At 43.3% G+C, this 27,658-nt stretch overlaps 1 protein-coding gene across 10 annotated transcripts in view; it reads right to left on the bottom strand.

Moving 5' to 3' along the window:
- Positions 1 to 27,658, bottom strand: part of LOC118368161 (1-phosphatidylinositol 4,5-bisphosphate phosphodiesterase epsilon-1-like) — a 77,627-nt gene that overhangs the window by 18,481 nt on the left and 31,488 nt on the right. For 8 of the 10 annotated variants that reach the window (XM_035751991.2, XM_035752018.2, XM_035752000.2 and 5 more), the window contains 5 exons: positions 20,972 to 21,221; positions 5,343 to 5,659; positions 2,592 to 2,737; positions 2,155 to 2,416; positions 1,727 to 1,938 (listed from right to left, as the gene is read on the bottom strand). In XM_035751991.2, the coding sequence (XP_035607884.1) occupies positions 1,727 to 1,938; positions 2,155 to 2,416; positions 2,592 to 2,737; positions 5,343 to 5,659; positions 20,972 to 21,221 (1,187 nt within the window). Of the gene's footprint in view, positions 1 to 1,726; positions 1,939 to 2,154; positions 2,417 to 2,591; positions 2,738 to 5,342; positions 5,660 to 10,544; positions 10,784 to 20,971; positions 21,222 to 23,609; positions 23,747 to 27,658 lie in introns of those variants that run through there. The other 2 variants (XM_035752061.2, XM_035752044.2) reach the window with 2 other exon arrangements.

Below are 27,658 nucleotides of genomic sequence, written 5' to 3'. Positions count from 1 at the left end.
AAGGAGGGAGGGAGGAAGAACAGAGAGAAAAGGTCAGGAAGTGTCGAGCTACAAATAGTTGAGATAAAACAAGTAAAACAGAGAAGGACTGAAAGGATGAGAGGTGTCACATTTGCCCTTATCTTTCCTACAATCAACATTGTGAGAGGACTTCCACAGAAAACCATTGACTGAATCCAGAGGCCCCGTCGGAAACAAAATGGTGTCATAAATCAGAAGCCTTTTCCACCAAGTAGCCATTAACCCCAGTCTGAGGACAAACAGATCTCCCATAAGGGTCAGGAAACTACACAGCACTGAAAACTGGCTCTTGTTTTCCAGTATAGTACACTAGTACAGGTAACGGGAACTCTTCAGATTTCTACCACAATCATTTATGCCATTCACTTTGCTTTGTAAAGCCAAAAGGAAACTGGAATGTAATGAAGCTGCCATCTTAACAAAGAATTCCCATCATAAATACTCACAGTCCCCAGATAACCTGACATTAAATATGATTCATGAACCTCTGCTTCCTGTCAAGTAACACTTGTCATTGATTATACAGTATCATAAACCAGGTAGTTTGGGTCCTGGATGCTGATTGGCTGAAACCTGTGGTATATCAGACATTATAAACCAGGTGGTTCGAGCCCTGAATGCTGATCGGCTGACAGCCGTGGTATATCAGACCATATACCACTGGTATGACAAAACATTATATTTACTGCTCTAATTACATTGGTAACCAGTTTATAATAACAATAAGGCCCCTCGGGGGTTTATGTTATATGGCCAATATACCACGGCTAAGGGCTGTATCCAGGCACTCCTCGTTGAGTCCTGCATAAAAACAGCCCTTAGCCGTGGTATATTGGCGATATACCACACCCCTCGTGCCTTATTGCTCAACTATAATTTACGCTTTACTGTTGCATGTTCTCTAAAATATCCCGTCTTAAAATATTCTTTGTCTTGCAGTTACTGTGCATTCAGCACGTTCCACAAGGCCAAACAATGATATTTCATAACAACTACACCTCTGCTGGACAGAACATTCAATTGTGCTCACATTTAAAAAAAACAACATTTTTTTTAAAGGACAAGCTGCAACAATGGCAGAACTGAAGTGGTCCATGGACAACGTCTGCAGACAATGTCTGCTAACTGAACATTATACAAGCCGTCCACCTTCTGTTTCTATGCTTTATCTGTCAAAGAAACAGCAGAGAAAGGAGTTGACATTAAAGGGAGCCTCCCGCTATCAGACAGGGTCACCATTCCTTCTGAAAGGGTTGACATTCAAATAAGAGCTACATTAAACACACCATAACTTTTGGTGGAGGTCGGCTGCGGAAACATCTGGGGGGAAAAGATTTAGGATTTAAAGGGGAAGACGTTATTCTCAACTTTCTCAGATCAAAGGGCGTTTAAACAGGTGGAATCTAAATCTATCATCCATGTAATTCTGATCTAGAATGTGAAACATTCATAGAAAATCCACGTATAAATAACCTTTGAATCAAACAAGTACTGAATATGCTAGAGGGGAGTAGTCAAGTAGAGGGAACGCCTACATGAACGCCATCACAATATAATGGCGAGAGGAATGGATCGACTGTAGATTCTCCCTGACACTTTAGGATTTTTCGTGTCCCCCCCACAGGTTAAGGTTAGGATTTGGCAATCCCAAAACTGATCCTAGATCTGTGCCTGAGTACCACTTCTTCCTGATCCAGTCACTTACTGGTTCCTGTTCCTGTCCATGAATGTCTTTTTGCAGGAGGTGGAGGAGCCTTCGTGGTGGCCCTCCTCTCCCTCCTCCATCTCCAGACTGCGGTTGCAGGAGCGGATGATCTGCAGGATGTTGCTGACCGTGGCCTCCTTCTCCTGGCTGTGTAGCCCGTCTGGCCCCGCCCTCTGCAGGAAGTGCTGCTGCCCGCCGTAGTCCCCCACAAACTACACAGAAAGAGAAACAGGGTAACGTGAACAATAAAAGGTGGCACTACACAGGTAAAATAGCAACTTGATGTAAAGTGTACACGGTCAAACTGCTCATCTAGGAAGAGCCATCAAAGCTGCGTTAAGAGCGTCAGAGCGATAGCAGGTGTTGTCTGTCCAGCTAGCCTTGTTCACCCACTACGCTACAAGCCTGGGCCTGGCCCACTTCCTTACCTCTAGTGAGTCCTCTGGCGAGTCGTGAGTTGAGTGGCGCAGGCTGATAATGCTGGCGGCCCCATCCAGCGCGTCACTCAGCTCTTTGAGGAAGACGCCACAGAAGGGCACTACCTTACACCCTGGGATGTTAAGGGCACGGTTCAACACTTTCTTGTACTCGGACGAAGACTCGTGCTGCGCCATGGCATCTTTCAGCCTGCGCATGGTCTCAATGTCCGACTGCTCCATGAACTGCCACATCTTCAGTACTTTACGAGACCTGGAGCAGAGAATAATTCCATATCGATCTATCACACCTCTTACTTACGTTAGGTTTATCAGAATGATTATTAATTAGGTGCAATCTGAAAAATGAAAATTGACAGGTGCTGTAGGATTACAGCCGGTTGGAAGAAAGTGAGGCGTGTAAGAAATGCGTCTGGAGGACCAAATACCGTAGTCCAGCCAGGAACTCCATCACGGCGTTGTAGTTGCCCATGTTCCAGCAGCACTTGGCCACGTGGACCAGGTAGGAGAACACCGCTCTCTTCTCCTCCATTGAACTCGCAGTCAGGATCAACCAGGTCACCCACGAGCTCACCTGTTAGAGGCAGCAACTCTCACAGTTACAACATCGTCTACTTTAAGACCTGCCAGTGCTCTGAAACAGCCAGGCTGCGCTTGAAATGGCACTCTAGTCCCCATGTAGTGCACTACTTTCATAGGGCCCCTATATATAGTGCACCGCTTTCATAGGGGCTCTGGTCAAACATGGAGGCACTCTATAGGGAATATGGTGCCATTTTGGACACACCCTTATAATGAAAGGACGAGTGTTTCACACTGTGCAGGTCAATGTTCTACATCGACAAACGCATCGACAACAGCAACGTTTACGGTGAACTCAATGAAACGGAATTAGGCCTTATTTCAACCCAGGTTTAGCGGTCAACATCTCTAACCTAACACGAAACAATGCTGGTAGTCGGCTCTACAACAAGTTATGAAACCTCTTGATTGCATCAGGTCTCGTTTGTTGCATACATCCAACCAAAATAGTAGCGATAAGGGTTTATCCAAGTTCAGGCAGAAACCCTGGACTGGACATAACAGTTGGAGCAAATATTTGCCCGCTGTCATGTTGCGGCTAACCATCCCCCCCTAAAACAATGAGGGTTACATAAACAGTTCCACAGGCAGGTTCCTGATACTGCAGTCAGGTCTGTTCTGTTCCTATGGGAGGACCAGTCATCAGAACCAGGGCCAGTCAGACCCTCTGCCTCTCTAAAGTCATCCCTGTAAGCATTCCTCTTGTCGCTCTGCTCGGCTGTCTACAGTTACAGATGTAGGATCTTCATTTGAGCCAGTTTGCTACAGCAGGAAAATAATCTCGCAGCAACAGGACATGTGAATTGTTTGGGAACTATAATTAATGCAAATATCTTGTAGGGGTTGATTCATTTTTCCTTAAAGCAAATTAAGTATGACATTTTAAAGTGGAAATTACAGACTTTACAAGCCTTCGTAAACCTAAACAACTTTGCATTTCCTGCTGTGCAAAATTCTCAGCAACACAAGAGCAATCAAATGAAGAACCTACATCTGTGCACATCCAGAGAGAAGCTAGTAGGCTTAAAAAAACAACACAACACAGATCCAATTACCGGGTTATGTAAGACGTAAAGGGGGAGGGGGAGACTTCAGTTTGCCTCCAGAGAGAAAACTTCAGACACTAAAAAGTTACAGCGCCATCACAGACAAATAGATATCATCCGCCTTCTCCTCCCTCGTTTCCAGGAACGACTGACAATGAGAGACGGCACCGAAGTGATCGAGAGAGAAACATGACATTCCACTTCTCCCTCTACCAAGTGTCTGCAGTACATAACTATTTGAATCCAGACTGTGTTACATTACAGCCATGTCCCTCAGCGCTATAAACAGTGTCGGCGGTGGACATGAAAGCACTGGTAGGCCGTAGATTAGAGGCAGGTGCATATCTGTCCGAGTGGCTGATATTCTAGACGGCACGACTCCCGTCCTCCACTGGATGAGTCCATATTAAAAAGGTGGGAGATCAGTCGGCGGTGATCAAAAATGGTCTCTGCCTGTTATGTGGCGTCCCTTTGATACCGACACATAGGGGATACATCAGAATGACAACCCAAATCCACTGGACTAAAAACCGCACGGCACTCAGATTCCAATATGATACCGTATAAATCAAATAGGCTACACAATAACAATGGAAGTATAATTCCAGGAATAAATATTTTGGTGAGAATGCCAATAACACAATTTGACCAGTGATCAAAAACATACAACGTGCCTACAATCTTGTTTTCTTTGTCAAGGTTCAGTTTCCCCCGTGATGGAACGATGACATAATCAAGGTTGACAGAGTTATTACAAACTCACCACACGACCATTTTGTGTTTGTCAGAATTAACCGCTCCAGACAGCTATTTCGCCTCTAACAGCCTGCCCAGTTTCTCTGATCGGTTCGTGGAACTGGGGCACAGCAGGTAACCACACACATTGTGAGTCCATCTCTACCATGCTGCGGAGGTTATGTCAGACTCGGTCTCTGTTGAGAAGAGTCACTCATTAGATTGTAGCTCCGCCATATGCCCAAAAATGGTTAGGATGCACATTTGGGGAAATACAATTCTCACTTAATAAAAACCAGCTTATGTTAAGGCATGAAACTTAAAGATGACATCATTTCCCCTCTCCTCCGTGTGCTTGGGACTGACCTCATTCCCATGCTGCCGTAATGTTTCTCTTAATTGTTCATTCTCAAAGTCAATCAGCGTAGAGGGAAGCTCAAAGAGCTCTGTTTAGGAGTGTAATTTGACACTAATCACCGCAGGTGTGGGAAACAAACTGGCAGAATAAGACCATCAAACACAGTACACCACCGGGTGGGTGGTCAATTCCACAAAAATAATAACTAACAATTAACATTACCATGAAGTGAGATCTTTAATAACCTTACATCATAGGGCTCTCCAATCCTGGTCCCGGACAGCAACAATGTGTGCAGGCTTTTGTTCTAGCCCGGCATTAACACACATGACTCAACTAATAGATGAATCATCAAGACCTTAATTAATTCAACCCCATCCTGCAGATATGTAGGACCAAGATTGTTACTAACCACTCAACGCAGTCACATTAGTCCAGCCTCTCTTCACCAGTCTCACCTCATTGAACCGCGTGACCAGGTCCTCCACAGTGTTCCTCTGGGTCTGTATGGGCATGGCCGGGGCCGACAGCGAGGCCTTGAGGCTGGGGTGCAGGCGCCTGCTGCAGTCGGGGCTGCCCAGGTCCCTGGTGAAGAAGCAGAGGTAGTCCAGGGGTAAGATGCGTCGGTACAGCTGCTGCTCCTGCTCCATCAGGATGCTGGCGATCTCCTCGGGGAACTGGATCAGGTGACGCAGCTCGACCAGCTCCTTGCTGATGCCCGTCACGTTGGACGGGACCGTGCCGGACGCCGACATGTTGCTGCACAGCTGACGCTCTGAGAGAGACAGACGGGTGAGAGATGTACACAGTAACCTAAAAAGTCTCTTCCAACGTCAATTCCCAGGTAATATTAAACATGGGAGGAAAGCTGAACCCTTGCTGCTTTTCAGAATACAAAACACGTCGAGAACAAACTCCCCAGATCAGACTAACTTCTAAGTGACTCCCACATTTCCACCCGAGTGGCAGAAGTGCGTGTTTGGGTTTTCGTACAGGAGCCATTAGCCCTGTTTCCAGTGTGTTTACACACCCTGAGAACACACACCACAGCTCTCCTGTCTCTGCTCAGAGATAAATGGCTGTGTGCTCTGTTGGTATGGTGGACCGGGGGACCGGTGCAGAAATACCATAAATACAGGGAATTAGATGCCCCTCTGGACATCGTCAGCCCTCAGCCGTCCCACACCACCACTGGATGTCCTGGGAAACCTTTTGATATGTGCGCCAGGTAGCCATGGCTACCGCAATAACTGGCGGCGAGAAAATAAATAAATAAGTCGGCCATTTATATTGGTCGATTTGTGCATCCGGCGCAGTCTCTCAACTGCTCTCGGTAAATGAACGTTGTGTGCGAGTGTGGATTTGTGTGCCGTTTACATTGTGAGATTGACGCGATCTATCATGCTGCGGCCTAGAGCGGAGTCTAACTAAACACAACATCCCGCAGGCTGCACTAGGACTTGTGGTAAAAAAAAAATACATGCAACAAGAAAAGTCCAACAATAAGAAAAAGGGACCATCTCGCCACTGTTTGGGTAAACAGCTGAGGGATGGCGATGGAGAAATGTAACTACTCAAATTCATAGACAGAGCTATGGATGAAAAGGACTGACCATCTATGAGATCAAAATGACAGTTTTAACCCTGTTTTGAGGCTAGTAAAATAAGCCTGTGTTTTGGATTCTCATGGAGTAAGATGGTTGAACTAAGCTTATAAGGCATTTATAATTTGGGCCTATATCCTCGAAGAATAAATGGCTACATATCATGAATTTAAAAGTCTAAAAATGGACGGAGCCACTGCAGATTGCCCCTTGAAAATGATACTGAAGTGGGTTGAAATATATAAAGGGCCCCGCTTTATTGCCAGAACATAATCAGAAAGTTCTAGAACGGCGTAAAAGCAGAACGTAAACAATCATTTGATTAATTCTTCTTATTTTCAGAACCTTGATAAAGGGGGCTCGGTGTTTTATTGGGCCCCCATATAACAGTTGAAGCTCAAACATTGCCATTGACCATATTAGCCATTTTATCCTTGTAGTCAATAACACTACTCTCCCTTAAACAAGAGCAGCATTTGTTTTGGTTTTATAACGCTATAAATCATTGACTTCTTATCAAGTTAATATCTCAAAACTAATATTGAACATTTAATTTTTTTAAAAGCTGTGCGGCATATGGTCCTGGAAATATTTTCAACAAATCAACGTCTGTTATCATCCATCTCCAACATCTGCTCAATGTCCTCTTTTTATGAGCTACCTTTTGAAGTGGAAATAAATTGCATTTGATTATGTAGTACAATACTCCGGGGCTAAGTGTCTCCCACTCCCTAATCTTTATGCACGATGCCCTACTCAAAGCACAGCAGAAGCCTTGCATAAAAGCCTGGTAATGCAGGGCTCATGGGAGATTGTCTGCAAAGATCCTGTTTTAGAATGGACCCGGATGCATCCTAAATGGCTCCTTATTCCTATATAGTAGTGCACTAGGTTTGGCCAGGTCCAATAGGGCTCTGGTAAAAAGTAGTGCTCTATATAGGGAATACCCAGGCTGCCTAGGTGGCTGGCCTAATGTACAGTGGGGAGAACAAGTATTTGATACACTGTTGATTTTGCAGGTTTTTCTACTTACAAAGCATGTAGAGGTCTGTAATTCTTAACATAGGTACAATTCAACTGTGAGAGACGCAATCTAAAACAAAAATCCAGAAAATCACATTGGATGATTCTTAAGCAATTAATTAGCATTTTATTGCATGACATAAGTATTTGATACATCAGAAAAGCAGAACTTACTATTTGGTACAGAAACCTTTGTTTGCAATTACAGAGATCATACGTTTCCTTTAGTTCTTGACCAGGTTTACACACACTGCAGCAGGGATTTTGGCCCACTCCTCCATACAGACCTTCTCCAGATCCTTCAGGTTTCGGGGCTGTTGCTGAGCAATACGGACTTTCAGCTCCCTCCAAAGATTTTCTATTGGGTTCAGGTCTGGAGACTGGCTAGGCCACTCCAGGACCTTGAGATGCTTCTTACGGAGCCGCTCCTTAGTTGACCTGGCTGTGTGTTTTGGGTCGTTGTCATGCTGGAAGACCCAGCCACAACCCATCTTCAATGCAGTCGTCCTGTCCCCTTTGCAGAAAAGCATCCCCAAATAATGATGTTTCCACCTCCATGCTTCACGGTTGGGATGGTATTCTTGGGGTTGTACTCGAATGGAGTTTAGACCAAAAAGCACTTTTTTAGTCTCATCAGACCACATGACCTTCTCCCATTCCTCCTCTGGATCATCCAGATGGTCATTGGCAAACTTCAGACAGGCCTGGACAAGCGCTGGCTTGAGCAGGGGGACCTTGCGTGCGCTGCAGGATTTTAATCCATGACGACGTAGTGTGTAATGGTTTTCTTTGAGACTGTGGTCCCAGCTCTCTTCAGGTCATTGACCAGGTCCTGCCGTGTAGTTCTGGGCTGATCCCTCACCTTCCTCATGATCATTGATGCCCCACGAGGTGAGATCTTGCATGGAGCCCCAGACCGAGGGTGATTGACCGTCATCTTGAACGTCTTCCATTTTCTAATAATTACGCCAACAGTTGTTGCCTTCTCACCGAGCTGCTTGCCTATTGTCCTGTAGCCCATCACAGCCTTGTGCAGGTCTACAATTTTATCCCTGATGTCCTTACAAAGCTCTCTGGTCTTGGCCATTGTGGAGAGGTTGGAGTCTGTTTGATTGAGGACAGGTGTCTTTTATACAGGTAACGAGTTCAAACAGGTGCAGTTAATACAGGTAATGAGTGGAGAACAGGAGGGCTTCTTAAAGAAAAACTAACAGGTATGTGAGAGCTAGAATTCTTACTGATTGGTAGGTGATCAAATACTCATGTCATGCAATAAAATGCTAATTCATTACTTAAAAATCATACAATGTGATTTTCTGGATTTTTGTTTTAGATTCCGTCTCTCACAGTTGAAGTGTACCTATGATAAAAAAATTACAGACCTCTACATGCTCTGTAAGTAGGAAAACCTGCAAAATCGGCAGTGTATCAAATACTTGTTCTACCCACTGTACATCCTGCTGAGGAGACGTCCTCTGTGATCACACTCGGCGTCTTTCTGTCAGCCTGTGTCACGGCCCCTGTCTGTACAACAATATACTTCAGAGCTGTATTCAGGGTGCTTAAAGGCCAAAGGTCAGATCCTCAGGAAAGAAAGCCTAGACCTGAGTCGAGGGAGTTCTTTCCCTTTGCCCCTCTGTGATATTTCCTGTGTGAGGAGCAAGTCGGTAGGATGCTTATTGGCGTGACGAAGGAGAATAACAGAATGTAAACCATTACAAAACCGGATCAAGAGAAGCTTGCAATTACTGTAGCTTGAGCCATGCCATGATGAATCACCTGGCTATTTATACTGACCTGAGCAGAGCACAGAACCTTTACATGTCTGACGTTACTCACTGCTGCTGTGATGACAATCACAACTACAGTAGGGGATGAATCAAACAGGTGCACCAAGTCGGAGATCATTATTTTATTTGATCTTAAACCATCCCGGTTATATACACATTTCTTTATTATGATAAATTGACTTTACCCATATCGGTCTCATGACAAGGGCCTAACAACACCCCAAAACCTTGTATCAATCAATCAAATGCATTTAGAAAGCCCTTTGTACATCAGCGGATACAGACTATAACCACGGCACCTGACCAGAGTCTCTCTAAAGCCCAAACCACACAACAAGTTCATGACATCAAAAATACTGTTTCATGTCAACAAATCCACATCGTTCAAAACAACATTGCAACAGACTGTAGAGGAACAGAAGTCTGTCCTTGGAGCTCAAAATAAAACATGCCATTACAAACCAGGACATACTGTGACCAGCCAGTCCTGGTAAACTAGCCACAGACAGAGACAGGAGTAGCAACAGTCTGTGACAGCTCTGGAGACAGAAACTCTGTGGAGACAAGTGACAACCCACAGGAGTAGGCTAGCTATAGAAACTGAAGAAATCTAATCACACACACTTGAGAAGGCTGCTAAGGTGCAGGCAGATAGCTTACTGTTGGGTGAAAAGAGCCTCCACACACTCACAGTATAGTCACAGTATTCTCCACACTCACAGTACAGTCACAGTATACTCCACACTCACAGTACAGTCACAGTATACTCCACACTCTCACAGTATACTCCACACTCTCACAGTATACTCCACACTCACAGTACAGTCACAGTATACTCCACACTCTCACAGTATACTCCACACTCTCACAGTATACTCCACACTCTCACAGTATACTCCACACTCACAGTACAGTCACAGTATACTCCACACTCGCAGTACAGTCACAGTATACACCACACTCTCACAGTATACTCCACACTCACAGTACAGTCACAGTATAGTCCACACACACAGTACAGTCCACACACTCACAGTATAGCCCACACACTCACAGTACAGTCCACACTCACAGTATAGTCCATACACCCACAGCATACTCCATACACTCACAGTATAGTCCACACACTCACAGTACAGTCCACACTCACAGTATAGTCCATACACTCACAGTATAGTACATTCCATAGGACTACAGCACTGAATATTTTGTCTCTAGACGGTTTCAGTTAAAGCCCACTTACTGATCAGCTTGAAGTCCATCCTGTGGGAGTGCTTCATGGCTGAGCTGCGGACAGCGGGAGCAGCGCTGTCGTTACTGTTAGCTCTGTGGTTGTTCACACAGCACCGGTGAGGTGCACTTGTCCACATCAGGAGCGGCAGCTGCTCTCCAGCTCTCGTTGCTCTGCTGCTCCCCGAGCTGACACGCTACAAATCTCACAGCCATTTCAGCAGCCATCCCCCCACCTCCAGCTAGAACACCCCACACAGAGAGACACCGATAGCCCCAACACTCCTCCCTCCCCCTTCCCTCCCCCAGCTCCTCTCTGTGAGGTCAGTTTACATACACATGAAGGCTATACATGTCCCTCCACAGAGGTGGAGTCAAGTATCTAAACATGTAGTCTAGAAGCCAAATATGACTCATTACAAAGTGGAGGGAAATCTCAGAGAAAAGGAGTGTACCATTGATTTACTGGCGGTTGTAAAATGGTTTTCAGATAAATATATTCGGATAAAGCTTAGTCACTCCCCAGTCCAAAGGAACATTTAAGTCTGACTAACAGAATATCAAGGTAATACTCAGTGCTGCCAGAATACATGTGGTAAGCTGGCATTTTCCGCAGCACTTTTCACTTAGGTGGGGCAGCGCCTCACCTTTTCTGATTTAGTTTAATAAAAAAATATTGATGCTAACGTGTTAAAAAAAAGGCGTAACGTGTGTTTCTTTTGTTTTCTTAAACAAATTCCCTCATGATTGGTCAACTCACGCACAATTTCTCTGTCCTTCACATCGGAGTGCTGCTGCAGGCTCTGTGTATGTCTTGAGAAATCCGATTTAAGGAACTTGCGCTCTCCACTTTCCTCTGGTAGCTGATTTATTTAGCAAGCGTGACAACCACACATCCCCCGCAGTTAGCTGTTTTCACAACGGCAAAATAAATGAATATACAATGTATTTATTACTTTGGGGGGGGACCTTGCATGTTGCCTTGCAATACGCCACTGATAACACATCATTCACATTACTACTCTCTGTCCCTCTGGCCAGGGTAAACAAAGCACTAACATTAAGTATTTATAGCCCAGTTATTTGTGTTAAGAGTAAACTTGAATTACTCAATAAACACAATAGCTGACAGACTGAGATAATGATTTTATTAGGCCTACAGTTGCGAAGGGCAGGCCTACACAATGCAAACCTGCATGACGCAAGCTCAGCCTGGTGAGTGCCATTGTCCAATCATGCTGGCTGTCTGTGCAGAGGAAAACCCTCTCCCTGTTAGTCTAGCTTTAAAAAAAACAATCCATATGAATTGATGTGAAACAAGTACAGGTTGTCGCAGTTTGACAGGGTTTTCATCCTCCCCAAACCCAGGAGTTTTTCCAGGAGAGTTTTTCAAACTATGTGACCGGATGACAGAAACACTGGTCCCATCATAGCCCATATTACAACTTTTACCAACTGATAAACACCTTCATACCATATAAGGTCCAGTTTTACCTGGATTGACTACCAGATAAGGAAAAAAACTCTTGGCCCCAGGTTTTTTGTTTTTTTCCCCACCACTCTGGGACCTGTGATGTCATCTCTGTCATCATTGACAGCCTTAAAAACTGGAGACTTCCCCCGCCATGTCGCCAAATATATGGTTCAAACACACAATTTATATCAACAGCCTGTTGGGAGGAAGCCAAACAGTATTTCCCTGAAATTAGTCATTTAAACCACATTTCGACAATATGATCTGTAAGACAAAAGGCTTCAAGCTTCACCCTATTCAGTACACAAACAAAAAAACTGAACATGGCTTTTCATATCATGACTCCTCAAAAGAGAAGGAAAGGCTTCATTGTTTAACCCGCACCTGCTTTTTGTCCACAAGCAGTTCAACATATACAACGCTAGCTGACAACCTGGGCTGACAAGCAGCCTCTCTCACCTCTCACCATGTGGATCTGCACTTCAGACAAAACAAGCGCTTTTCATTCTAGCATACTGGTGGATCTCGCTGTACTTTGACCTGATCTTGACCTGGCTATTCCAGTCAGCATTTTTCTGAAGCCGCTATTTGCGTTTGCAGCTGCCAGTATGTCGCCCTCAACCCTCATAACAATAACGACGAGGGTGGTTGCAAATGTCCTCGATCCACATACAGCACTGACGTCACCGAGTCTCTCGGTCATCGGCGTGCCTCTGAACGCCTAACTTTGAAACGCCTTTATCAAGTGTTAGAATGCTTCTGATCATTTGGTCCTAAGTCCTAAGCCTTCACAAATGCCAGTCATAAAATGAGCTGGTTCCCATCTCTAAATAAGTCGCTCAATAGCCATCTACACCTCACTGTATCTGTTCTCTACTTATTACGGTAGATAGTCGTAGGAACACTGCTCTTGGCTGGAAGGCTACAACAGCATTTTAACATCAGTGACAATTTACTGAAGGGAACATGACAGTAACAGTATGTAGCCAATTGGAAGAAGGCCAGGAAGAGGAGAAGACGGGTGGATCCCAAAACAAGCCTCACTGACCTCACCCTTTGAAGAAAGGGTTAATACAATGTTTTTCATATTCCAGAGATGAGAACAAGATCGCTAGGTGGTGATGGACTCATCCACTGTGTGTGGTACAGTCCCAAACACACTCAGCCTCCACTTACAAACAACACAAACCCCTGACTGACATTCTATTATGAAAAGACTCTTCCACAGAGGAAAACATCAACTGGACTCCTGAGGGAGACTGCCGTATATAGAGATCATCATCAATCTGTATATCAAAGGCGACGGATGTGCTTCGGCCAAATGCTCTTAGTTATCAGAACCGGGTCTGCAAATCAAAACCGAGGCAGGTAGAGTCTACATGTATTCTGTGGGCTTTGACTCAAAACCTTTCCTGTGGATCATACTGTGCGAATAAGAGAAGTACTGGAGTAAACTGCTATAGTTTCTAAACCTGCTGGGTGAATACATTCTGCAGTCCATAGCATAGCATCGGGGGTCTCTTTCTCCCCATTTACCACCTCAATCCAACCTCGCACGACAGCTACCGGCATCTCAATCAAGTCCTACAAAGGGCTCTATCGGCTTTCAGTTCTGGTATTGAACGAATGCCGTACGCCTTCCCGGACTCTAACAAAGGAATGCTCCTGCAATTAATATTTGGACGGCAGGGATGGCGAGGGGGCTAGTGACTCAATGTGTCAAAGCCGCATCAGACGGCCTGTCACCTGGCCTCTGTCCAGCAGGATTTTCGTCCGAGCCAGAGGGGGGATAAGCTTACAGCGCTCACTCTTTGTGTGTGTGGGTGTTACATCATCGTGCTAGACAGGCCCACGGGAGACTTCAAGGTGAAATCATCATTGTAGAGCGTGAGAGAGAGACAGAGAGACAGCACGAGAGACTCTCGCGAGAGACACAGAGAGGGTGTGGGCCAGCCAGAAAGAAGGCAGACGTCAGCCAACATCAGATTAGACCAGGAGACAATCAGGGAGAAAGGGGAAATAAAGTACTTGTGCTAATCAAAGGAGAAAAGAAGCCATCTTTGAAGTGCATATTGCGTTTTTAATTTTCTAGCTTTTCTGATTTGGACGAGGTGCAGAGTTGAACCTCGGCGTGACTCACTGCAGACACTTAGCTAAACTAGGGAGAGTGAATAGATTAGCGTGGGTTGTTTTTCTCATTAGTTGGCACCATCAGTCTCATCAACACAAGGATTGATATCTAATATCTCTGAATAACAACGTTGGAAAACCCACACTAACAAATAAAGACCTTTAGAGAACATAAGATGTGAACAGTTCTGAATGCTCCAGGCCTTCAGTTAGTGATAAGGTGCTAGAAATAGCTCAATTAACGAGTAGGCTTTTTAGTGATTCACAGGCTTCACAAGTATTGGGTAAGTCTAAAACAACAAACTATATACGACCACAGGGCCGAGTGCCTGGCCTAGGAAGGAAGGAAGGAAGGAAGGACGGACGGACGGACCTGGCCTAGGACAGACAGACAGACAGACAGACAGACAGACAGACAGACAGACAGACAGACAGACAGACAGACAGACAGACAGACAGACAGACAGACAGACAGACAGACAGACAGACAGACAGACAGACAGACAGACAGACAGACAGACAGACAGACAGACAGACAGACAGACAGACAGACAGACAGACAGATGTCCTCTTTCACATGGCCCAATGCAGCCAGACCTGAGCTAGCCAGCATGTGGGAAAAATAAGAGAGCAGATCACTGGGGAATAAATGACTAATGAGAACCTCTTCTATTCTATTAAACTGCAGTTCAAATATCAGGAGCAACCCACAGGAACACACAGACCTTCCCTTCTGGAACACGAGCGGGGACAGAGAGCGAAGTCAGACAGAAATACAAGCCAATTCAAGTTCTACCTAGGTAATCTGAACTTCAGACCACTTTCTGTTAAACTGCTATAAACTGTGTGTGGTACAAGATGCATCCAAAAAAGGTTTAGTGTCATTGTAGTAGTCAGTATGCTGTATTATTATGAGGACACAAACCACAGAGGGACTTCTGGGCCCTTCTCAGATTTAACAGAACATTGGCTGATCACACACACATACCATGTATTGTATATTTCCTTCTTTTTGAAAGAAGAGCAAGTTTTTTATCCATTAAAATACCATCAAATTGATCAGAAATACAGTGTAGACATTGTTAATGTTGTAAATGACTATTGGAGCTGGAAACAGCAGATTTTTAATGGCCGATCTACAGTTGAAGTCGTAAGTTTACATACACCTTAGCCAAATACATGTAAACTCAGTTTTTCACAATTCCTGACATTTAATACAAGTAAAAATTCCATGTTTTAGGTCAAGTTAGGATCACCACTTTATTTTAAGAATGTGAAATGATGATTTATGATTTCATCACATTCCCAGTGGGTCAGATGTTTACATACACTCAATTAGTATTTGGTAGCATTACCTTTAAATTGTTTAACTTGGGTCAAACCTTTTGGGTAGCCTTCCACAAGCTTCCCACAATAAGTTGGGTGAATGTTGGCCCATTCCTCCTGACAGAGCTGGAATAACGGAGTCAGGTTTGTCGGCCACCTTGCTCACTCCCGCTTTTTCAGTTCTGCCCATATAGGATTGAGGTCAGGGCTTTGTGATGGCCACTCCAATACCTTGACTTTGCTGTCCTTAAGCCATTTTGCCACAACTTTGGAAGCATGCTTGGGGTCATTGTCCATTTGGAAGACCCATTTGCGACCAAGCTTTAACCCACTGACTGATGTCTTGAGATGTTGCTTCAATATATCCACATAGTTTTCCTTCCTCGTGATGCTATCTATTTTGTGACGTGCATCAGTCCCTCCTCCAGCAAAGCAACCTCACAACATGATGCTACCACCCCCGTGCTTCACGGTTGGGATGGTGTTCTTCGGCTGTTCTGGCCAAAGTTATATTTTTGTTTCATCAGACCAGAGGACATTTCTCCAAAAAGTACAATCTTTGTCCCCATGTACAGTTCCAAACCGTAGTCTGGCTTTTTTAATGGCGGTTTTGGAGCAGTGGCTTCTTCCTTGCTGAGCGGCCTTTCAGGTTATGTCAATATAGGACTCCTTTTACTGTGGATAACGATACTTTTGTACCTGTTTCCTCCAGCATCTTCACAAGGTCCTTTGCTGTTGTTCTGGGATTGAGTTTCACTTTTCGCACCAAAGTACGTTCATCTCTAGGAGACAGAACGGGTCTCCTTCCTGAGCGGTATGACGGCTGCGTGGTCCCATGGTGTTTATACTTGCGTACTATTGTTTGTACAGATGAACGTGGTACTGTCAGGCGTTTGGAAATTACTCCCAAGGATGAACCAGACTTGTGGAGGTCTACAATTTTTTTGGCTGATTTATTGAGATTTCCCCATGATGTCAAGCAAAGAGGCACTGAGTATGAAGGTAGGCCTTGAAATACATCCACAGGTATAACTTCAATTGACTCAAATAATGTCAATTAGCCTATCAGAAGCTTCTAAAGCCATGACATAATTTTCTGGAGTTTTCTAAGCTGTTTAAAGGCACAGTCAACTTAGTGTATGTAAACTTCTGACCCAATGGAATTGTAATACAGTGAATTATAAGTGAAATAATCTGTCTGTAAACAACTGTTGGAAAAATTACTTGTGTCATGCACAAAGTAGATGTCCTAACCGACTTGCCAAAACTATAGTTTGTTAACAAGAAATGTGTGGAGTGGTTGAAAAACGAGTTAATGACTCCAGCATAAGTGTATGTGAACTTCCGACTTCAATTGTACATAGGCGTACAGAATAGAGGTCGACCGATTATGATTTTTCCACGCCGATACCGATACCGATTATTGGAGGACAAAAACCCCGATGCCGATTAAATCGGCCTAATTTTAAAATGTATTTGTAATAATGACAATTACAACAATACTGAATGAACACTTATTTTAACTTAATATAATACATAAATAAAATCAATTTAGCCTCAAATAAATAATGAAACATGTTCAATTTGGTTTAAATAATGCAAAAACAAAGTGTTGGAGAAGAAAGTAAAAGTGCAATATGTGCCATGTAAGAAAGCTAACGTTTAAGTTCCTTGCTCAGAACATGAGAACATATGAAAGCTGGTGGTTCCTTTTAACATGAGTCTTCAATATTCCCAGGCAAGAAGTTTTAGGTTGTAGTTATTATAGGAATTAGAGGACTATTTCTCTCTATACCATTTGTATTTCATTAACCTTTGACTATTGGATGTTCTTATAGGCCCTTTAGTATTGCCAGTGTAACAGTATAGCTTCCATCCCTCTCCTCGTTCCTCCCTGGGCAGGAACCAGGAACACATCAACAACAGCCACACTCGAAGCAGGGTTACCCATGCAGAGCAAGTGGAACAACCACTCCAAGTCTCAGAGCAAGTGACGTTTGAAACGCTATTAGCGCGCACCCCGCTAAGTAGCTAGCCATTTCACTTCAGCCTAATCTCGGGAGTTGATAGGCTTGAAGTCATAAACAGCGCAATGCTTGAAGCACAGCGACGAGCTACTGGCAAACCGCACGAAAGTGCTATTTGAATGAATGCTTACGAGCCTGCTGGTGCCTACCACCGCTCAGTCAGACTGCTCTATCAAATCATAGACTTAATTATAACATAATAACACACAGAAATACGAGCCTTAGGTCATTAATATGGTCGAATCCGGAAACTCTCATCTCGAAAACAAGACGTTTATTATTTTAGTGAAATACGGAACTGTTCCGTATTTTATCTAACGGGTGGTGCAAACCTGGATTTATTTGAGCTAAATATGCAGGTTTAAAAATATATACTTTTGTGTATTGATTTTAAGAAAGGCATTGATGTTTATGGTTATGTACACATTGGAGCAACGACAGTCCTTCTTCATGAATATGCACCGCATTGATTATATGCAACGCAGGACACGCTAGATAAAATAGTAATATCAACAACCATGTGTAGTTAACGAGTGATTATGATTGATTGATTGTTTTTTATAAGATAAGTTTAATGCTAGCTAGCAACTTACCTTGGCTTACTGCATTCGCGTAACAGGCAATGTTACTAGTTAACTAAGGTTGCAAGATTGAATCCCTGAGCTGACAAGGTAAAAATCTGTCGTTCTACCCCTGAACAAGGCAGTTAACCCACTGTTCCGAGGCCGTCATTGAAAATAAGAATGTGTTCTTAACTGACTTGCCTAGTTAAATAAAGGATAATTAAAGGTGTTCAAAATGTATTTATTTATTTTATAAATCGGCCAAATCGGTGTCCAAAAATACAGATTACCGATTGTTATAAAATGTTATGAAATCTGCCCTAATTAAATCGGCCATTCCGATTAATCGCTCGACCTCTAGTACAGGGGCTCATTATCAGCAACCATCACTCCTGGGTTCCAATGGCACGTTGTGTTAGCTAATCCAAGTTTATAATTTTAAAAGGCTAATTGATAATTGGAAAACCCTTTTGCAATTATGTTAGCACAGCTGAAAACTGTTGTGATCATTAAAGAAGCAATAAAACTGTCCTTCTTTAGACTAGTTGAGCAACAGGATTTGTGGGTTCGATTACAGGCTCAAAATGGCCAAAATCAAAGCACATTCTTCTGAAACTCATCAGTCTATTCTTGTTCTGAGAAATTAAGGCTATTCCATGCTAGAAATTGCCAAGAAACTGAGGAGCTCATACAAGGCTGTGTACTACCCCCTTCACAGAACAGAGCAAACTGGCTCTAATCAGAATAAAAAGAGGTGTGGGAGCATACCTGAGCAAGAGGACATTAAGTACATTAAAGTGTCTAGTTTGAGAAACAGACGCCTCACAAGTCCTCAACTGACAGCTTCATTAAATAGTTCCCCCGTCAACAGTGAAGAGGCGACTCCGGGATGCTGGCCTATTAGGCAGAGTGGCAAAGAAAAAGCCATACCTCAGACTGGCAAATAAAAATAAAAGATTAAGATGAGCACAGACACTGGACAGAAAAACACAGACACTGGACAGAGGAACTCCGCAGGAGTGATGGTTGCTGATAATGGGACTCTGTACGCCTATGTAGATATTCCATTCAAAAATCTGCCATTTCCAGCTACAATAGTGATTTACAACATTAACAATGTCTACACTATATTTCTGAAAAAGTTGATGTTATTTCAAAATGGAATTTTTGGGGGGCTTTTATTTAAAAAACTAGGACATTTCTAAGTGACCCCAAACTTTTGAACGGTAGTAAAGATACATACATACATACATACATACAGTGCCTTGCGAAAGTATTCGGCCCCCTTGAACTGTGCGAGCTTTTGCCACATTTCAGGCTTCAAACAAAGATATAAAACTGTATTTTTTTGTGAAGAATCAACAACAAGTGGGACACAATCATGAAGTGGAACGACATTTATTGGATATTTCTAACTTTTTTAACAAATCAAAAACTGAAAATTGGGCGTGCAAAATTATTCAGCCCATTATTCAGTTAATACTTTGTAGCGCCACCTTTTGCTGCGATTACAGCTGTAAGTCGCTTGGGGTATGTCTCTATCAGTTTTGCACATCGAGAGATTTTTTTCCCATTCCTCCTTGCAAAACAGCTCGAGCTCAGTGAGGTTTGATGGAGAGCATTTGTGAACAGCAGTTTTCAGTTCTTTCCACAGATTCTCGATTGGATTCAGGTCTGGACTTTGACTTGGCCATTCTAACACCTGGATATGTTTATTTTTGAAACATTCCATTGTAGATTTTGCTTTATGTTTTGGATCATTGTCTTGTTGGAAGACAAATCTCCGTCCCAGTCTCAGGTCTTTTGCAGACTCCATCAGGTTTTCTTCCAGAATGGTCCTGTATTTGGCTCCATCCATCTTCCCATCCATTTTAACCATCTTCCCTGTCCCTGCTGAAGAAAAGCTGTCCCAAACCATGATGCTGCCACCACCATGTTTGACAGTGGGGATGGTGTGTTCAGGGTGATGCGCTGTGTTGCTTTTACGCCAAACATAACGTTTTGCATTGTTGCCAAAAGTTCCATTTTGGTTTCATCTGACCAGAGCACCTTCTTCCACATGTTTGGTGTGTCTCCCAGGTGGCTTGTGGCAAACTTTAAACAACACTTTTTATGGATATCTTTAAGAAATGGCTTTCTTCTTGCCACTCTTCCATAAAGGCCAGATTTGTGCAATATACGACTGATTGTTGTCCTATGGACAGAGTGGCCCACCTCAGCTGTAGATCTCTGCAGTTCATCCAGAGTGATCATGGGCCTCTTGGCTGCATCTCTGATCAGTCTTCTCCTTGTATGAGCTGAAAGTTTAGAGGGACGGCCAGGTCTTGGTAGATTTGCAGTGGTCTGATACTCCTTCCATTTCAATATTATCGCTTGCACAGTGCTCCTTGGGATGTTTAAAGCTTGGGAAATATTTTTGTATCCAAATCCGGCTTTAAACTTCTTCACAACAGTATCTCGGACCTGCCTGGTGTGTTCCTTGTTCTTCATGATGCTCTCTGCGCTTTTAACGGACCTCTGAGACTATCACAGTGCAGGTGCATTTATACGGAGACTTGATTACACACAGGTGGATTGTATTTATCATCATTAGTCATTTAGGTCAACATTGGATCATTCAGAGATCCTCACTGAACTTCTGGAGAGAGTTTGCTGCACTGGAAGTAAAGGGGCTGAATAATTTTGCACACCCAATTTTTCAGTTTTTGATTTGTTAAAAAAGTTTGAAATATCCAATAAATGTCGTTCCACTTCATGATTGTGTCCCACTTGTTGTTGATTCTTCACAAAAAAATACAGTTTTATATCTTTGTTTGAAGCCTGAAATGTGGCAAAAGGTCGCAAAGTTCAAGGGGGCCGAATACTTTCGCAAGGCACTGTACATGCACTAGCCTCCTATAACACACACACACCTTCTTACCTTTGAGCATGGCGTGTCCAGTGGAGCCAACGGTTACACTGGGCAGAGTGCTTCGGGCCCCGAGGGCGGCGGTGGCCTCCAACAGGGCCCCGGTCAGATGGGCATACACTGAGGTCCTCTGGGAGCTGGCACGGTACACGTACCTAGGCTGAGCCGGGCATGTCACCCTGAGACACACACATCCAGCAAAGGCTAGGAGCTTCCTGCACGGCTGCAGCAGGTTGTCCTCAACACTCAACGCATGGTGGATCTGTGGACAGAAGAGAAGACATGCATTTATTTTTAAAAAAGTTGTTTGGCCAGATACAGCTAAATTATTCAGAACAAATGATATCTTCTACAATAATTACCTGGTTAACCCTGGTTATGGAGACCTGGGTTAAAGTGGAGCTCCTCTAGCTAATAATAATAATTGTGTTTGACCAGATACAACGTTATTTCACAGTAAACAAAATAAAAACTGACTGTCATCACGCTTATAGGGAAGAGCACTCAACAGCTTTTGACATTACCGATCATAGTCTGCTGCTGAAAAAATGTTTGTGTTATAGCTTTACATCCTCTGCTATATTGTGGATTGAGAGGTACTTGTATAACAAAACACAGACGGTGTTATTTAATGGAAGCCTCTCCAACCTAATCCAGGTAGAGTCGGGCATACCCCAAGGCAGCTGTCTAGGTCCCTGACTTTTTTTACTTTTTAAAATTTTTTTTACTAATGACCTGCCACTGAGTAAAACCTGTATGACTATGTATGCTGATGAGTCCACATCATAGACATCAGCTACCACAGCAAGTGAAATCACTGCAACGCTTAACAAAGAGATGCAGTCAGTTTAAGAAATGCAAGTAATAAGCTAGTCCTAAATATTTGTAAACTAAAAGCATTGTATTTGGGACAAAACCATTCATTAAACCTCAACTAAAGCTTCTAATAACTAAAATGTAGAAATTGAGCAAGTTGAAGAGACTAAACTGCTTGGAGTAATCCTGGATCGTAAACTGTTATGGTAAAAAACATAGATGTAACAGTAGCTAAGATGGGAAGAAGTCTATCACACCTGGACTACTGGTTAAGTTCCACAAAGAGGAACATAGGTACTGTAGATCTGTAGTGGTAGAGTAGTGGTGTAATAATGTGTTGTATGACGTACCGTTTAATGTATTTTTATGTAATACCCTTAATCTTGTTTGGACCCCATGAAGTGTAGCTGCTGCCTTGGCAGCAGCTAATGGGGATCCTTAATAAATACAAATACTACTCTATTTGAGTATAGAGGAATCCCCTTATCCCTAGGGGATTTGCATAGCATGCATGTTTTACATATGATACATAAAACACAGCTGGGACCCTTTTACTATACATGTATTATTACCCCACCTCTAATTTCTTCTTCTGCAGCCTCAAAATGATGAGCAGGCTGATCAAGCCTTTGGTATGTATAAACAAGGTTTTAAAAGTTAAAATGACACACTCCAACTAACAAATGTAATCCTGGTCATCTTAAATCCACCCAGGGTTACATAACATTTGTAAAGATCAGAAGAGATCTTCATAATGTCTTCCTTCTGATATCCAAAGAGAAGGAAAAGAGCTGAGGTAAAGGACTAAATCAACAGCTCGATCTTACTGGCCTCCGAGTGCATTTCATCTCACTCTGAAAACGTTTGTGAAACCAGCTGCCATTATTCTGCCATTACTACCAATCGGTTCCAGGAAAAACAGTTAGCTAAATCTTTGCCCTTCCTCTGAACAGAATGACCCTGCTAATTTGTCCTTGCTCTTCACTAGACCTACAGTATACACATGTACCGAGGTAGTGACATAAGAGGTTTGAATGAATGGAGGACCTGAGCAGGAAGTATTATTATTATTATTATAAGTCACTTTCCAGCACAATTATTCACTATTGCCAAACAGCATGATAAGGAAATAGAGCATTGTGCGCTCTCAGGTAAGCTCCCAGACTTTGAAGTCAGAGCAGTACTGATGACTGTTACTCCTTAGAGAGACAGCAAGACCTTTGCAGGTTGGGTTTGATTGTATTAAGAAACTATTCCGAATTATTAATCCAGTTATTTTTTATGGTAAATGTATTTTAAGGGCTGAAAAAAATGTGATTCATAACATAAACCCTAAAATCATCAGGTATCTCATGTTTCAATATCATTAGTGCAATAACACCCTCCTCTTGCCTTGTTAAAGCCAGAATTAAGTAGATTATTGTCACAGCAACCAGGATAAGCAGACAGTCTATAATACTTGGCAATTCAATTAGCTGGTTCTAATTTTTTCTCCTCTATTGAAGTGCCGCAGAACATTACATAGCACAGCTTTTACAAAAATACACAGGGTGTCTGAACTGTTCAAGAAAACAAGGGCAATTTGGATGGTCAGGGGCTACAGTAATACCAGATCATGATGTCTCTATAATGTCGTCCTTATGATATCCAAAAGCCATTTTACATCTGAAAAGGAAATTAGCCAAGGTAAAAGGACGAACACAACAGCTTGATCTTATTGGCTTCCGAGAGCATTTCATCTCTCTGACAACGTTTCTGTGAAACCAGCTGCAATTATTCTACTATTACTTGTCCTTTGTAACCAGACACATTAGCTGTGCTTGATTGAGCTTACCTGTTGCAATGAAACCAATAGAAACGTCCAAACCTGGCACTCCAGACAAGCCAAAGCTCAGGTATTTGAAAGATTTCAAACCCAAATAGCATTTCAACCCAGGTCTGACGAACAGAAAGCCCTGATGCTGAAAGAAAAATGGCACACACAAAAAAACAAACAAAAAAAACTCCTGTTTATGATGAAAGTAGTCCAGAAGTCATGGACCCTGCAGTCACCAGCCCAGATAAACGTTCTGCTCATGGGATGGGTTTCCTGTCTGAAAGGCCAGTTTGCTGTTGTCAGATTTTAAACTTGCCCCTCGGGGCCTGAAATCTACCAGCCTGCACGTTCTGTAAATTAGGCTACAGCAGCCAGTCACAAAATTGTCAAGTAATTTTTTTTTACAATTTAGTAATTTAGCAGACTTGCTTATCCTGAGCAACTTACAGTAGTGAGTGAATACATTTTCATGCTTAATGTTCTGGTCCCCCGTGGGAATCGAACCCACATGCCTGGCGTTGCAAATGCCAAGCTCTACCAACTGAGCCACATGGGACAGCAAAGATGCGAAGCTCTTGTGCCCTTGTTGCCTGTGTTCCAGCAGCAGATATATGCAAGAGAACAAACCAAGAGCCACTGTAGACAGAGTGGTGTCCATTTGATGTTTGCCTGCCTCTCGGTGTCAAACGACTCGCTCTCTCACAGAATATGGATTCATCTTAACCAGTTAGGAAAGAGCCACGCAGGACATTCATTTCATGTATTTATTTAGCCAGAATAGTCCACTCAGTAACAATTGCCACCTTTTTCTAGGTAGTCCTGGGTTCCAGGACAGACCGAGACAGCGCAAGTCCATTAACTGGCACTTATTTCTCTGAGCACAGCGTCTACTCTACACACACCCAGAACATGGGCCGTTGAGAGGGATTACAACATGTCTCCCTCCAGTCTGCCTGGCAACAGCCTTAGATCGCCGTCATGCCATGCCATTCTAGATCAAAGGGATATTAGCGAAGTGCGGCCTGCATGAACTGTTGAGCTTTTTCCAAGTATTCCTCACTTGGTACAACTGGAAGATGACTACTACTCCCTCGGAGTCCCTTCATACTTCATACACTAGAATGCTGACAGACTCTGTCGAAGACCCAGTGTTGGGAATAAAAGAGAAATGGCCCAGATAGAAGCTCATCACAGTTCATAAACACCTAAAGAGAGCTTCTCTGGTCTGTCTGTCTGTCTGGAATCCAGAGCTGGCGTGTGTGTCCTCCATGCCTCTTGAGTAATTTGATGGTGTGTGTGTGGTCCCTGGCCAGAGAATCTGAACCATGGATGGAAACCCCAACTGCCCTGTATGTGAGACTCGCCCGGCCGTGGCTCAGCAGACGCAGAGGAGCACAGGGAATGTGCCCTGTTTGATGGACACATGGCAGCTGCCTACACTACTGAGACACGTACATCAAGTCCTTACCAGTCTGACTATTCCCCATCACACACACACACACACACACACGTATGTCAGTCAGTCACACATGGAAACAACATCCGCAATATGGCTCGAAATAGGAGAGATATTTTATTGTGTTTTTCGAAGAGGGGGAAATTCCCTCGATAGTCTCCTTGACTCTCAGGTTTCGTGGGAGAGCCACTATGTTTACACAAATTTAAAAAGTGAACAAACTGTCCCAAATAAACTTTGAATATAACCTAACAATATATCTTTGCTTTGTCTCTTAACATGTAAAAATCCCTCATCCATCCGATACCATACTCAAATGGCACCAGTACAGTAAACTATAGAACACATATCAATGCATTAACCCATTATCAAGGCCCAGCAGATTTATCTGCCTGGCAACCAGCCAGTGAGCCAGCCATTCTGGGCAGTGATTAGCATGGACAGTGCACTAACAGCCTGACTCAGCTGAGCCATGCGTGGGACGTGGCCTCTATGTGACAGTAGTGACCTGTTGATCCTTTTAGAATTCTGAACCCCTCGGTCCCCTGTCATGTGACCCAAAGAGAACACAGTTGTCCCCAACATGTTACAATGCTGTGCTGCCTGGCATATGAGCCCCCCATGGTGTGGAAGTGACAAGCAGGGTGGGCTAGTGTTACGGCAAGAGAGAGTGGGGTGGAGTGGGGAGGTGGATGTATTCTGGATCAAGGCTTGGTGTATCCGCTGAGACCCGTCACATTCAGAGCTCCTCCCTAGTTTCTCAGAGCATAGGGATATTGGCTGATATGGAATAGTACATCTCAGATTTCACCCAGATGCAATGGACGCAGGGCCGGGTCTAGCCTGTTGGGGGCCCCAAGTGAGATTTGGTTGGGAGTCCCGTCCATCTCGTGACAAAATATTTTGTGGCAGTGCAGAGAAGAATGTAAGTTTTAAAGTTCATTACCTGGAATTGTACCCATTTTCCCATTGGGTGGAGAGAAATCTTTGCATATTTAAGCAAATTTCCTGCAATTCTACACATTTTGTATTAACTTATGCCATGTTAATATGATATCTGAGTGAGAATGACAAACAAAATTGATGGGTGCCTACTGGAGTCCCGGCATTTGTACACGTGCCCTGTGAGGCCAGGTTGGTATTAAGCAATGATTACTATAAGTTTAGATAGCTGGCTAGACGAACTATCAAAATAAAAATTGTTAGCTGACATGGCTAATTGAGTGACTGTAGTAGGTTACTGACACACGAGAAAAACTGATGAACAACCTCATTTCTAAATTGCACCTAGTATAGTATAGTATTCTTAAACGTCCTCTCACTGTCAACTTTTCAGCAAACTTAACATGTGTAAATATTTGTATGACCATAACAAGATTCAACAACAGACATAAACTGAACAAGTTCCACAGACCCTGGGCATCTTTCTTTTGGTGTTTTTCAGAGTACGTAGAAAGGCCTCTTAGTGTCCTAAGTTTTCATAACTGTGTCTTTAATTGCCTACCGTCTGTAAGCTGTTAGTGTCTTAACGACCGTTCCACAGGTGCATGTTCATTCATTGTTGATGGTTCATTGAACAGGCATGGGAAACAGTGTTTAAACCCTTTACAATGAAGATCTGAAGTTATTTGGATTTTTACGAATTATCTTTGAAAGACAGGGTCCTGAAAAAGGACAGCTATACACTAGAGGTCGACCGATTAATCGGAATGGACGATTAATTAGGGCCGATTTCAAGTTTTCATAACAATCTGAAATCTGTAATTTTGGGCGCTGATTTGCCAATTTTTTAAAGTATTTTTTATATGTTTATTTAACTAGGCAAGTCAGTTAAGAACACATTATTTTCAATGACGGCCTAGGAACGGTGGGTTAACTGCCTTGTTCAGGGGCAGAACGACAGATTTTCACCTTGTCAGCTCGGGGGATCCAATCTTGCAACCTTACAGTTAACTAGTCCAACGCAATAATGACCTGCCTCTCTCTCGTTGCACTCCACAAGGAGACTGCCTGTTACGCGAATGCAGTAAGCCAAGGTAAGTTGCTAGCTAGCATTAAACTTATCTTATAAAAAACAATCAATCATAATCACTAGTTAACTACACATGGTTGATGATATTACTAGATATTATCTAGTGTCCTGCGTTGCATATAATCCAACTGAGCATACAAGCGTGGAAGTATCTAAGTATCTGACTGAGCGGTGGTAGGCAGAAGCAGGCGCGTAAACATTCATTCAAACTAACACTTTCGTGCGTTTTGCCAGCAGCTCTTCATTGTGTGTCAAGTATTGCGCTGTTTATGACTTCAAGCCTATCAACTCCCGAGATGAGGCTGGTGTAACCGAAGTGAAATGGCTAGCTAGTTAGCGTGCGCTAATAGCGTTTCAAACGCCACTCACTCTGAGCCTTCAAGTAGTTGTTCCCCTTGCTCTGCATGGGTAATGCTGCTTCGATGGTGGCTGTTGTCGTTGTGTTCCTGGTTCGAGCCCAGGGAGGTGCGAGGAGAGGTACGGAAGCTATACTGTTACACTGGCAATACTAAAGTGCCTATAAGAACATCCAATAGTCAAAGGTTAATGAAATAGAGAGAAATAGTCCTATAATTCCTA

This window comes from Oncorhynchus keta, chromosome 3 (genome assembly GCF_023373465.1).
Source record: "Oncorhynchus keta strain PuntledgeMale-10-30-2019 chromosome 3, Oket_V2, whole genome shotgun sequence".
NCBI lineage: Eukaryota > Metazoa > Chordata > Actinopteri > Salmoniformes > Salmonidae > Oncorhynchus > Oncorhynchus keta.
This window is presented reverse-complemented; position numbering and strand designations above follow the sequence as displayed.